Here is a 12919-nt window from a genome sequence, read left to right as displayed (position 1 = left end):
CAGTCCCGGTGGCTACAGGCTACAACCTTTGTGAAGGTCCGGCCACACCCTGCTTTCATGACTGTGTTCGCCTTTTTCCCCATTGGGGACCTACCCACACGCAGGCCTGCTTCACTAGTTTAAACAGCCTGAGACTGGTCTTCCCAGTGGCTAGGGCTGCTCCCGGGGGCAGGGGTGGGGTGAATAGGTGTGTGTGTGGGGTTTCCTGTCCCTGTTCCTGGATACGTTGGTGGACAGAAGACAGTTTATTGGGGACTGGTCTCAGTGTCTGGGGACAAGTCTTCCTTTAGCCACAGGTGACCCAGATGATAACATGCAGAGAGGAGGGCAGATATGTCATGGGGGAAACTGAGGCCTAGCGATAGGGCGTGACTGGCCCAACTCCCTATCGCTCTGTCAGTAGGTCATAGGGCCTCAGTCCTGAGCCTGGGTCACTGCTCTGACCGAAGGACAGAAGGAGCCATGGGCACAGTTCTGTGCAGGGTGAGGTCCCTGGGGACAGGAAGTGGCTGAGGTGCTGGCAGTGCCCGGCAGTGGCTGGCAGGGGGCCTGACCCTACATGGTGATGGCAGAGGAGATGGAATGACTGGGCTGGACGTGGAGCTGGGTTAGGGCTGGCAGTAGTTAGGAGGGGCTCCATCCTCTATCGGCAAAACGTCACTTTGTGGGCATCCTTGCAGAGCCTTCTCGTCCACCCACCCACCCACCCACCCACCCACGAGGATGGGGTTGTTAGGTGCAAGGGTTCAGCCCCTGACCCCCCTGCAGATGCTCACAGGGGAGAGGGATTCCAGCCTACTTTTTCTCTTCTGGGTGGCAGTTGCTCAATATTTCATGGGCAAGTTACTTGTCTCCCTCAGGCTCAGATTCCCATCATGGATCATTCCCATGGGGGTTGGAGGGCAGGGGGTTGTCCTGGTGGGGGGTGGGGTGGGGTGGGGTAGGGTGGGCTGGTGAGAGTCCTGGAGCCAGGGACCAGCCCCAGGTGTGAAGGTGCCCTTCCCTGTCCAGCTGCAGAGCTGCTCCCAGCAGCTGTTCCCAGGAGCCCATTGTCACTTCCTGGCTGGGTATGGACACAGAGGGTGGGGCAGCTTTGTCTCAGGAGGCAGGCAGGCAGGCAAGCGTTCCCCTGCGAGCACTCTCCTCTGAGGGGCTGGGGGGTGGGGGGGAGTCAAGGTGTGGGTGGTCCCCAAGAGGCGGGCTCTGAGAGGCTGTCATTCTGAGCGGGGTGCTCAGAATGTGGTTCATGTATTTGGGGGGTTCATTATGATCACCAGGAAGGGGCTCAGTTCCGCATTCTGGAGGGGGACTCTGAGTGAGTGATCCCTGGGGGGAGGAAGGGAGTAGCGTATATGCTGGGGGGGGGGGGGGGGGGGGGACCTAATTCCTGGGGTGATCTGATGAAGGAGGGTCGGAGTGTGAAATGGAAAGGGGTGTCTAAGCATGTTGCCACGGGGGTGCAGATGGGAACGAGTGGGCGCCAGAGGGAGAGCGTGGTCTGGGGGCCCAGTGGGCGGGGCGGCTCCCTCAGGGCTGGAGCCTCTGGCCCCTGGGAGGAGAGAGTGGGAGGCAGAGCCACCAGGAGCTGGCCAATGGGGAGAGTGCCCGTGTGTGCACCCAGGAGCCAGCAAATTCCTGGGCCTCAGATATCCGCCCGGCCCCCCCCCTCCCCCCTCTCGGGCATAAAAAGCTCCAGGTGAGAGCCTGGCCACTCCTCCCTCGGACCACAGCTCCTCGGACCAGGGTCGCTGCCAGTCCTCTCTCCCGCTATGACTTCCTACAGCTACCGCCAGTCCTCTGCCGCCTCGTCCTTCGGGGGCCTGGGCGGCGGCGTGATGCGCTTCGGGGTTGGGGGCGCCTACCGCGCGCCCAGCATCCACGGCGGCTCCGGAGGCCGCGGCGTGTCCGTGTCCTCCGCCCGCTTCGTGTCCTCGTCCTCCTCCGGGGGCTACGGAGGCGGCTACCTGGGCGCCGTGGCCGGGTCCGACGGGCTTCTGATGGGCAACGAGAAGGTGACCATGCAGAACCTCAACGACCGCCTGGCCTCCTACCTGGACAAGGTGCGCGCCCTGGAGGCGGCCAACGGCGACCTGGAGGTGAAGATCCGGGACTGGTACCTGAAGCAGGGGCCCGGGCCGGCGCGGGACTACAGCCACTACTTCAAGGCCATCGAGGAGCTGCGGGACAAGGTGGGCGCCCCCCCCCCCTTCCCCCGGGAAGTGCGGGGAGTGCACCTGCCTGCGCGCAGCCCAGCCCCGCGGGCCCCGGGGCGAGAGGCGGTGGCCGGGGCTGCGGGCGCCAGGCCACTTCGGGGCGGGGCGGGGCGGGAATGAGCCCGTTAGGACCTGGGAGGGCCGCAGGGTGGGCGGGAGAGAAGGGGGCAGGTGAGGGAGGGCCAGACCATGTGGCAGGAAGTGGAGAAGCCAGATAGAGGGACCAGGGTGTGGAACTGGAAGGGGGGGTAAGTGGGTGGGGCATGTTGCAGGAGAGGCGGGTAGGGGTGGGGAGGCCAGGGAAAAGGGGTCTGGAGGAATTGGGGGGACATAGGACACCGCTGTGGGCAGCCCTGAGGTCCAGACCAGGAGCCCCCTTTGCCCTCGCAGCAGCAGGAAAATGAGAGTTTGGCCTGGGAGGGATCTGGTCCCACCCCGGGCCAGCCCTGCCCCGAGCTGTTCCACGCCCCCCCCTGCACCCCTGCCCCCCTCGTGGGGCCTCTGCTTTCCTTGTCTCTGGAGGGCAGGGCCAGGTCTGGTTTCCATCACGCTCAGGCCCCTCCCCCCGGGCCTAGGGGACCACCTGGGGCTTGAGAGAAGCTCTAGGAGAAATGGGCGAGGCCAGCGGGGCCCCTGGACAGGGGAAAGGAGGGGCAGATGCAGAGGCCTTGGGGTTCTTTGCTGTGGAGACCTCTGTCCGAGGACCGGGTGGGCAGCAGTTCGCTGTGTCCTGGGCTCTTACAAGGGCCCTGGGAGCCTGCAGGTTGGGGCTTGGGCTCCTCCCACAGGGAGGAGCTTGGAGTTCTGTCCTGAACACACGTATGAGAAGCCAGTGGGGGGCCCCATTCTGGTCTCCCCACAGCACTGCCATGGGCATGGCGCTGGGTGCTGGGACATAGATCAGGCCACAGACACGGAGGGAGGGCTAGGGATACACAGTGCACTTTTTAAGTTGTGACCTATGATGGGAAATACATTTTGATTGTTTGTTAACCCTCACCGGAAGATGTTTTTCCATTTATTTTTTCTATTGATTTTTTTTTTAGAGAGAGTGGAAGGGAGGGGGATAGACACACAGAGAGAAACATTGATGTGAGAGAGACACATTGATTGGTGATCAAGCTTCAGCCGAGGTACATGCCCTTGACTGGAATCAAACCCTGGACCTGAATCGAACCTGGGCCCGATGCTCTATCCACTGAGCCAAACCAGCTAGGGCTAGGAAATACGTTTTAAGATGCGTCCTCACATGTTCTCATACACATGCACAATGGAGAGAGAAGTTTCTTGAAGCCATCCTTACCCTACTGTGAGCAGTCACTTCTGATAGGTTCATCCTGTTCTGTTTCATTTAAAAACGATGCAAATCACCGCACAGCACAATGACTAATGCGTCATGACCTGGATGCACGTAGCTTAATGGTGTGACCATGCCCCTCAGGTCATGGGACCTGAGATTGGGGGTGACAAGGAATCCTGAACCTCCCTTCCCACCCCCATGAGCTAGGCACCCACTGACCTGACATAAAAGAGGTGTAAGGTGCCCAGCTCCTAATGGATGCTCAACAGACTTCCCTTCCTTGCGGCCGAATGCCGTGAGTGGGGGGTACAGACAGGGGTAACCCCCCCATCCCCCACTTCCCTGCATCTGGTTTGCATATCATAGAGGCTGTCTTCCCTGACACCATGTGAAGTTGCCCTGGCACAGGTCTCAGAGTGACTCTCCCCAGGCTGTCCTGCCTGCCCCCCCCCCCCCCCTGCTCATCACCTCCCCCGGCTCAGCCTCCCGGGCAGGACTGGTGCCCAGGCCTCCCAGAGAGCAGGCCTGTGGGCAGGTGAGGGGCTTGTCACCAGGTGGCAGGGGCACCCTCGTTTGCTCTGCTCCCCTTTCTCTGAAAAGAAAGTGGCGGGCAGTGCCAGTGTGCTGACCTGACAGCCTTCTGCCTTCCAGATTCTTGGTGCCACCATCGAGAACTCCAAGGTTGTCCTGCAGATCGACAATGCCCGTCTGGCTGCGGATGACTTCCGAACCAAGTGAGCATCTCTGCCCTTCTGGGCTGCAGAAGCTCGGGGGCGGGGGGGGGGGGGGGGGGAGGCGGCCGTACCATCCCAGGCCCTTTTGGGGCTCAGAGCAGTGGGGGCACTGGTTGAAGAACACCCCTCACGGGCCCCGGACCCTGGGGAGGTGGGGAAGTCTTCAGAGGCACAGGGGAAAGGCTGGTCTGACTGCAAGTACTTCCTCTGAAAGGTACGAGACGGAGCAGGCCCTGCGCATGAGCGTGGAGGCGGACATCAACGGCCTGCGCAAGGTGCTGGACGAGCTGACCCTGGCCAGAGCCGACCTGGAGATGCAGATCGAAGGCCTGAAGGAGGAGCTGGCCTACCTGAGGAAGAACCACGAGGAGGTGGGTTCCATGCTGAGGACACGTGTATCCCGTATGTTCTGTCCCGTATGTTCTGTCCACGGCCACCTTGGCCGCACGCTCAGCATGGCCCTGGGCGCGGAGCATGGCTTCCAGGGTGCCAGCAGCGGATGGTGGCAACCCCGCTCTCTCCCCCAGTGCCAGCTCCTAGGTCTGCACCCGAAAACCAGCCCCTTCGGCCTGCGGCGTTGGGGAATGACCTGGCCCAGGCCCAGGCCCAGCAGGCTCTGGGCCCTGACATGCCCATCTCTGCTCTGTGTTTGCAGGAGCTCAGTGCTCTGAGGGGCCAGGTGGGTGGCCAGGTCAGCGTGGAGGTGGATTCCGCTCCTGGCATTGACCTAGCCAAGATCCTGAGTGACATGCGAAGCCAATACGAAGTCATGGCAGAGAAGAACCGGAAGGATGCTGAGGCCTGGTTCACCACCCAGGTATGAAGGGGAAAGCAGGAGCCCTTAGGGGGGAGGGGGAGGGGGCGGCAAGGAGAGAGGGCTTGATGCTCCGAGGCGAAGGTCTGCCTCCGTGCTGATGCCCTCCGCCACCTCTCATTGCAGACGGAGGAGCTGAACCGGGAGGTCGCTGGCCACACGGAGCAGCTGCAGATTAGCAAGACGGAGGTCACCGACCTGCGCCGGACCCTCCAGGGCCTGGAGATCGAGCTGCAGTCTCAGCTCAGCATGGTATGTGCCCTCTTCTCTGTGGGACGCCCACGCACGTCCTTGCGGACTCGGGCAGCCTGGCCAGGGGCACAGGCCCCGCTGAGCCACCTCTTCTCTCCCTGCCCTCAGAAAGCCGCCCTGGAAGGCACGCTGGCGGACACCGAGGCTCGCTACGGGGCCCAGCTGGCCCAGATCCAGGCGCTGATCAGCAGCATCGAAGCCCAGCTGGGCGACGTGCGCGCTGACACCGAGCGCCAGAACCTGGAGTACAGGCAGCTCATGGACCTCAAGACGCGGCTGGAGCAGGAGATCGCCACCTACCGCAGCCTGCTCGAGGGCCAGGACGCCCACTACAACAACCTGCTCACCACCAAGACCGCCTGAGCCCCATAGCAGCCGCCTGGGCTTCCTGCTCCCAGCTGAGGGATGCATGCGCCGGGGTAGGGGGATGGGAGGGGAGGGATCCTTACCCCTGGCTCTTCCTCTGAGCTGCCAATAAAACGTTATGGCCCAAGGGAGGAAGGGCATTGGGTTTGTTTCTTCAGCCCCTGGAGACGGGCCAGGCCTGGGCCCTTAATTAGGTTTTATTTGGACCAGAGTCCACCCTTCCCAGGAAAGGGAAGGGAGGGTGCTCACTCACAAACTCTGACGGTTAGGGTAATTCCTTTTTTAAAATATATTTTATTGATTTTTTATAGAGAGGAAGGGAGAGGGATAGAGAGTTAGAAACATCAATGAGAGAGAAACATCGATCAGCTGCCTCCTGCACACCCCCTACTGGGGATGTGCCCGCAACCAAGGTACATGCCCTTGACCGGAATCAAACCCGGGACCCTTCAGTCCGCTGAGCCAAACCGGTCAGGGCTGTTAGGGTAATTCTTGTTGGCAGAAGTCTTCATTTACCTGTTTCTTAAAACAAGCTTATGAAATAAGCATTGCTCCCATTTCACAGAAGGGTAAACTAAGGCTCGGAGAGGTGAGATGGTTTGTTGTATATGTAACTGCTCTAACACATGGCAGAAGTGGGATTTTTTTTTTTTTTTTTTTTTTTTGCTTCCAGATTAGTTTTCTTTCAACTATATTCCTTCAAGGGTTGGTGTTTGTGGGTATGAAATTAGTGTTTACTGAACACCTACCACGGGCCATTTCATCCAACAACCCTGAAAGGTAGTAAGCAGGAGTTGCATCGACAGAGCAGGAAACGGGCTCAGAGGTAAAGTACCTGGTCCAAGGCCACACAGCAATTTTACGGGATGGAGTCAAGGCTAGGATCTAGGTGTCCTGATTCTTAAGGCACAGGGCTACGCCTGCACCAGGTCTCCTAGGATCCACACCGCTGTGCCAGGTCCTCAGGACATTTCGGTCTGGCTCCAGGTGTAGCCTAGGACAAGGATCCCCTGGGGCCGTTCCTGCTGACCCATTTTTCCACCTGACAGGGGAGAAACTGGGGCTTTGGGGTGAGAGCCCGAGTAACGGGGGGCAGGCATCCCACTCAGCAGGGCTGGAGCGTGCCTGCTGGTTGTGTCTGTGTGCAGGCACTAACACATTCAGCCGTTCCTGGGCAGTCCCACAGACGCCCCTTTCGCCCACCATCCCATACCTGGGCCCAGAGCCTGGAATGGGACCCAGATGTGACCCAGACCTCCTACACAGACCCCCCAACCCGGCTTGCCTGGGGCCGGGCCAGCCGGAACGCAAGTCCCAACTTCCTGGTACAACTCTGCCCTTGGGTGGGTATGGTCCTGCCCCTGTGGTTTATAGCTCGGTTGCCAAGAACGGAGGCCAATTAAAGGTAAATAAGTCCCACTTGGCCCTGGTCGAGAGGTTCAGGCTGAGTGGATCTGCTCCGTTCCCATGGCTCTGACAGCTGGCTACCCTGGGAGGGAAAGGGGTGATCGAGGAACACTCTCCTCCATACTGTCCGCCCTCCTTCCCCCAAAGTCTGTAGGGAAATGGAATGCTTGTTGCTGGGAGCCCAGCACTGTGCTAGGGAGGCCCGTGACCCTGTCATTCCCATGCCAACCCTGAAGGAGGCGCTCTTCCCGCCATTGTCCTGTGGGCCTTGGAGGTTTGTTAGTTTGCTGCAAACCACATGGCTGGTGACTCCAGAGCCCCGCTCTTCCCTGCCGAGCCCTGGGCCAGGAGCCCTTTCAGCAGCCTCCCTAGCTGTGCTTGCAGCACCCACAGCCCCCCTCTCCCTCCTCTTCAGGAGGCTTTGTAACTACAGACCTGAGACCTGGCTGCACCCTCAGGCTGGGACTTCCCAGAGGTACTTGTCCCCAGTTCATGAAAGCCTCTGTTGTCACAGCTGAAACCCTCCCCCATGCCCCAGAGGCCCCTGGTATGTGGCTGCGGGGCGGGGTCTGGGTCCACACAGGTGGGGTAGGTGACTGGGTCACAGGTCTGGGTGGCTGGGAATGAAGCAGTCCTTTGTGTATGTGAGTGGTGGAGAGAGGGCAGGGGCGGGGACACTTGTGCCTCGGCCTGGTCTGAGAGCTGAAACTAGGGGTTGACATAAGTGGCTGCCATAGGGAAATGGGAGAGAGGGAGAGAGAGAAAGGGGGAGGGGATTTGGGGGGCAAGGCCTTTCCATCCCTGCTGGTCACCTGGCAACTGCAGTTTGCAAAGCACTTCCTGTCAAGCATATTGCTCCATCCCTGTGAGTCAGACTGGGCATGAGTTATTTCTGTTTTCCGGATTGGTAGACTGAGGCTCAGAGAGAGGAGGCATGATTACCCACGGCCACACACCTAATAAATGAGAAAGGAAGAATTCGAAGGGAGGTCCCTAGGCCCCAGGTCATGTGTTCTGTCCGTAGCATCTACCCTTGGGAGTGGGTGGGGGTGGGTAGCGGCCACCAAATACTGACTGTGGCCCTGTAGCTGGTGTCCGTGTCAAGGCCTAGCTTTTATTTTTTATTTTATTGTGGTAAAATAAGTAACATACATCTTACCATCTTAACCATTTTTAACTGTACAGTTCAGTGGTATTAAATACATTCAAATTGTTGTGTCACCATCACCACCACCCATCCTCATAACTCTTCCCTCCTAACTCTTGTAAAACGGAAACGCTCTACCTATTAAACAATAACTCCCCATTCCCTCCTCCTCCCCACCCTGCCAACCACAATTCCACTTTCTGCCTTCATGATTTTGTAAGTACCTCATAGAAGTGGAAAAATGGCCCAATTTTGAGTCAGAGGTTTTTAAAATATATATATATAATTTTTATTTTAGAGAGGAAGGGAGAGGGAGAGATAGAAACATCAATGATGAGAGAGAATCATTGATTAGCTGCCTTCTGCACGTCCCACACTGGGGATTGAGCCCGCCACCTGGGCATGTGCCCCAACCGGGAATCGAACAGTGATCTCCTGTTTTCATAGGCCAGGTCCATGTGCAACCACTAAGCCACACTGGCCAGACATCAGAGAGGTTTAATCACACCCAGAGGAGGAGTCCAGCTCTAGGGACAGCCTGTCTGCGGTGAACAAAGTTCTAACACTGGCACAGCCTCCTGGGCAGGCTACACCCTGGACTGCGCCAAACAGCCGGATCCCCGCCCTGGCCAGCCATCCCCACCTCGTGCTAATTTGCAGGCCCCAAGGCCCCTCCCGGACCTTGGGCTCACAGGAGCTATTGGGACTGAACCGGGGATTTGCATGGGCCTGAGAGTGGAGGGATGGCTGCCCTGAGGGGGTGCTGAAGGGGAGTCGGGGTGCAGAAGAGGGGCTGGCTAAGGTCCAGCCCTCCCTCGCCCCGGGGTGATGGCGAGTAATTGTTCCCGTGTTAATTGCTGGGGCCGTAATGTCTGCAGAGGCCTTAATGAGTGATGGCTGGTCTGACTTGGATTATTTTTCTTTCGGAGGAAGACAATATTCCTCCACCCACGAGACAATACCGTACTGTCTGGGCCCTGCGCTCAGAGGCCGGCTCACTGTGAGGCTGGGTGAGGAGGAGCCCACCCACCCAGGCCTGTGGTAACCCTCTCACCATCCCAACTCAGATGCAGGAATCTGGGGTCAGTGAGAGGGACCGACCCTCTTTTTCTGTCCTCAGAGTGTCAGAGGACCATTTGAGTCCTGGCGATGTCCCTTACTAGCTGTGCCACCTTGCCCAAATCACTTTCCCTCTCTGAGCTTCAATTTCATTCCTTCTGAAATAGGACAAGGGATCACCTTCTGTGAGCTGAGGATTAGGGGAGGTGTTGGATCAGGGGAGGTGTTGTATTAGGGAAGGTGATGGGTTAGGAGAGGTGTTGGATCAGGGGAGGTGTTGTGTTAGGGAAGGTGTTGGATCAGGGGAGGTGTTGTGTTAGGGAAGGTGTTGGATCAGGGGAGGTGTTGGGTCAGGGGAGGTGTTGGATCAGGGGAGGTGTTGGGTCAGGGAAGGTGTTGGATCAGGGGAGGTGTTGGGTCAGGGGAGGTGTTGGGTCAGGGGAGGTGTTGGGCTAGGGGAGCTGTTGGATCAGGGGAGGTGTTGGGTTAGGGGAGGTGTTGGGTTAGGGAAGGTGTTGGATCAGGGGAGGTGTTGGGTTAGGGGAGGTGTTGGGTCAGGGAAGGTGTTGGATCAGGGGAGGTGTTGGGTTAGGAAAGGTGTTGGATCAGGGAAGGTATTGGGTTAGGGGAGGTGTTGGATCAGGGGAGGTGGTGGGTTAGGGGAGGTAGTGGGTTAGGGGAGGTGTTGGGTTAGGGGAGGTGTTGTGTTAGGGAAGGTGTTGGATCAGGGGAGGTGTTGGATCAGGGGAGGTGTTGTGTTAGGGAAGGTGTTGGATCAGGGGAGGTGTTGGATCAGGGGAGGTGTTGGATTAGGGGAGGTGTTGGATCAGGGGAGGTGTTGGATCAGGGGAGGTGTTGGGTCAGGGGAGGTGTTGGATCAGGGGAGGTGTTGGGTTAGGGGAGGTGTTGGGTTAGGGGAGGTGTTGGATCAGGGGAGGTGTTGTGTTAGGGAAGGTGTTGGATCAGGGGAGGTGTTGGGTTAGGGGAGGTGTTGGGTTAGGGAAGGTGTTGGATCAGGGGAGGTGTTGGGTTAGGGGAGGTGTTGGATCAGGGGAGGTGTTGTGTTAGGGGAGGTGTTGGGTTAGGGGAGGTGTTTGGTTAGGGAAGGTGTTGGGTCAGGGGAGGTGTTGGGTTAGGGGAGGTGATGGATTAGGGGAGGTGTTGGTTAGGGGAGGTGTTGGGTTAGGGGAGGTGTTGGGTTAGGGGAGGTGATGGATCAGGGGAGGTGTTGGGTTAGGGGAGGTGTTGGGTTAGGGGAGGTGATGGATTAGGGGAGGTGTTGGTTAGGGGAGGTGTTGGGTTAGGGGAGGTGATGGACCAGGGGAGGTGTTGGGTTAGGGAAGGTATTGGGTTAGGGGAGGTGATGGATTAGGGGAGGTGTTGGTTAGGGGAGGTGTTGGGTTAGGGGAGGTGATGGACCAGGGGAGGTGTTGGGTTAGGGAAGGTATTGGGTTAGGGGAGGTGATGGATTAGGGGAGGTGTTGGTTAGGGGAGGTGTTGGGTTAGGGGAGGTGTTGGGTTAGGGGAGGTGATGGATCAGGGGAGGTGTTGGGTTAGGGGAGGTGTTGGGTTAGGGGAGGTGTTGGGTTAGGGGAGGTGTTGGGTTAGGGGAGGTGTTGTGTTAGGGAAGGTGTTGGATCAGGGGAGGTGTTGGGTTAGGGAAGGTGTTGGATCAGGGGAGGTGTTGGGTTAGGGGAGGTGTTGGATCAGGGGAGGTGTTGGGCTAGGGGAGGTGTTGGATCAGGGAAGGTGTTGGATCAGGGGAGGTGTTGTGTTAGGGAAGGTGTTGGATCAGGGGAGGTGTTGGGTTAGGGGAGGTGTTGGGTTAGGGGAGGTGTTGGGTTAGGGGAGGTGTTGGGGTAGGGGAGGTGATGGGTTAGGGGAGGTGTTGGGTTAGGGGAGGTGATGGATCAGGGGAGGTGTTGGGTTAGGGGAGGTGTTGGGTTAGGGGAGGTGTTGGATCAGGGGAGGTGTTGGGTTAGGGGAGGTGTTGGGTTAGGGGAGGTGTTGGATGCAAAGGCGCGTGTAAACGGTGAAGTGTGCGGTGGAAGGAAGGGATGACTGTGATGATGGCAACAATGAAAGGCCTGCATTGCCCAACAGGCACTGGCTATGGAGGATGTGGAAGAGCGTTGCGGCTCACAGGGCACCATCTGATGCCGGAGACAAAACTCCCTCCTGGCGAGGCTAGTCCCAGGCGATGGACATTCCCCCACTGTGTGGCCCCTCAGAAAATGGGGTGCTAGGAGGGGACAGGTGGGGCCTCCTGGATCTGAGCTTCCCCAAAAGTGGGAACTGAACGGGCCCCTTTGCCACAAGGACACTGAGTAAAGGTTTCACACGCAGTCACTGCTAGAGGCAGGATTTGAACCTTGGCCCCCACGGGGCCTTCGAGTCCTGTCCACTGCACTGAGGTGCAGCCCTGGCTGCCCCCACCCCCCATGCCTCCGCCCCTCCGCTCCCCGGCTCTCCAGTTCAGGCTTGCTTACCTCCCCAGCCTCTGTTCTTTCTCAGTCCCGGAGCCAAGGCCACGCCTCCCAGAGGAACTGCCCTCAGAGATCAGGTATCCATGGAAAGCCAGGCCCGGAGCTGGTGGCAGAGAAGAGGGGTCCCCTTCTCTGGCCTCAGCATCCTGCTCTGGGAGGCAGTGCCTCTGCCTCCAGGGTCTCAGGCTGCCTGCCAGGCCTCCCTGTCGTCTCCCTCCCCACAGCTCAGGCATGCAGAGCCCTCTGGGTACGGTCCCTCCTCACCTGTGCAGCTTCGCGGGGTGCACGGAGGCTGTGGCGTTAATCTGGCCCTGCTGTGCAGTGACATGCCTCTGCCCGAAGGTAGGGGCTTCCTGAAACTCGCCCCGGTCTTATCTGCCGAGGTTTGCCCCAACGTGTCCCAGGAGTAAGCAACATTTCGGTGGCATGTGTGGTTGGCAGGTGGCGGGAGTATCCATCAGCCCCTTGTCAGCCCTGCGCCTGCTGGCTTTTGAGAGGGTGCCAGTGCCGTGGGCCGGGGCTCGGGGAGGGTGCAGGAGGGTCCTTTTGCACCATCAGGGTAGGGACAGATGCTGTCCTTGCTGATCACCTCAACTGGAACTTGACTCAAGACCCCACCCCCTGTCCTCAGCCAGTCCCGGTCCCTATGGCCCCGCATCCCTCCCTGTGCCTCTGCCCACCGACCCCCGGAGGCCATGGCTCTCCCGCAGCCCTGCAGGCACTCACCTGGGGTCTGGGAGCTGGACAGCACAGAGCAGGGACGGGTACCCGAGAGCAGGTAGCTGGCCACCGAGGGGCGAGGGTCCTGGGCTGGGGGCAGCCGAGAAGCCCAGCTGAGGGCAGAGCTGGCCTGAGCTGCTCGAACTGTGTGTGATTTGACTTTGCTCCCTGCTACTCCACGTACTCAACCTGGAGTGCAGAAATGAACCTGAACTCCAAGTGTTAAAAAACCATGGCCTGGGGCAACAACACCATTCCCTCTGAATCATCTCTTTTGTTGCATTAAAAAAAAACACACAAAAAAAAAACACCTCCACACCAGCCACATGGAGGTGTGCGGGCAGCTGTGTTTGTCAGGAATGCAGAAGGAGTTGGCTTTCCTTTGGGGGTGGAGACGTAAACCCACAACACCCTCCCAGGG

General features: G+C 58.9%; 1 protein-coding gene across 1 annotated transcript; it reads left to right on the top strand.

The window, feature by feature from the left end:
- Positions 1-1697: 1697 nt before the first annotated feature.
- Positions 1698-5777, top strand: KRT19 (keratin 19). Its single transcript, XM_008145187.3, has 6 exons — positions 1698-2189; positions 4165-4247; positions 4462-4618; positions 4903-5064; positions 5188-5313; positions 5422-5777. Exons 1-6 carry the CDS (start codon positions 1770-1772, stop codon positions 5674-5676), a joined length of 1203 nt encoding a protein of 400 aa, XP_008143409.2. The 5' UTR covers positions 1698-1769; the 3' UTR covers positions 5677-5777.
- The last annotated feature ends 7142 nt before the right edge of the window (positions 5778-12919 follow it).

Source organism: Eptesicus fuscus, chromosome 20 (genome assembly GCF_027574615.1).
Source record: "Eptesicus fuscus isolate TK198812 chromosome 20, DD_ASM_mEF_20220401, whole genome shotgun sequence".
In the NCBI taxonomy this organism is placed as follows: Eukaryota; Metazoa; Chordata; class Mammalia; order Chiroptera; family Vespertilionidae; genus Eptesicus; species Eptesicus fuscus.
This window is presented reverse-complemented; position numbering and strand designations above follow the sequence as displayed.

Coding starts and splice junctions, on each gene's coding strand:
- KRT19 (XM_008145187.3), top strand. CDS start 1,770: ATGACTTCCTACAGCTACCGCCAGTCCTCTGCCGCCTCGTCCTTCGGG. Junction 4,248..4,461: donor GCGGATGACTTCCGAACCAA/GTGAGCATCTCT, acceptor TTCCTCTGAAAG/GTACGAGACGGAGCAGGCCC. Junction 5,314..5,421: donor TGCAGTCTCAGCTCAGCATG/GTATGTGCCCTC, acceptor CCCTGCCCTCAG/AAAGCCGCCCTGGAAGGCAC.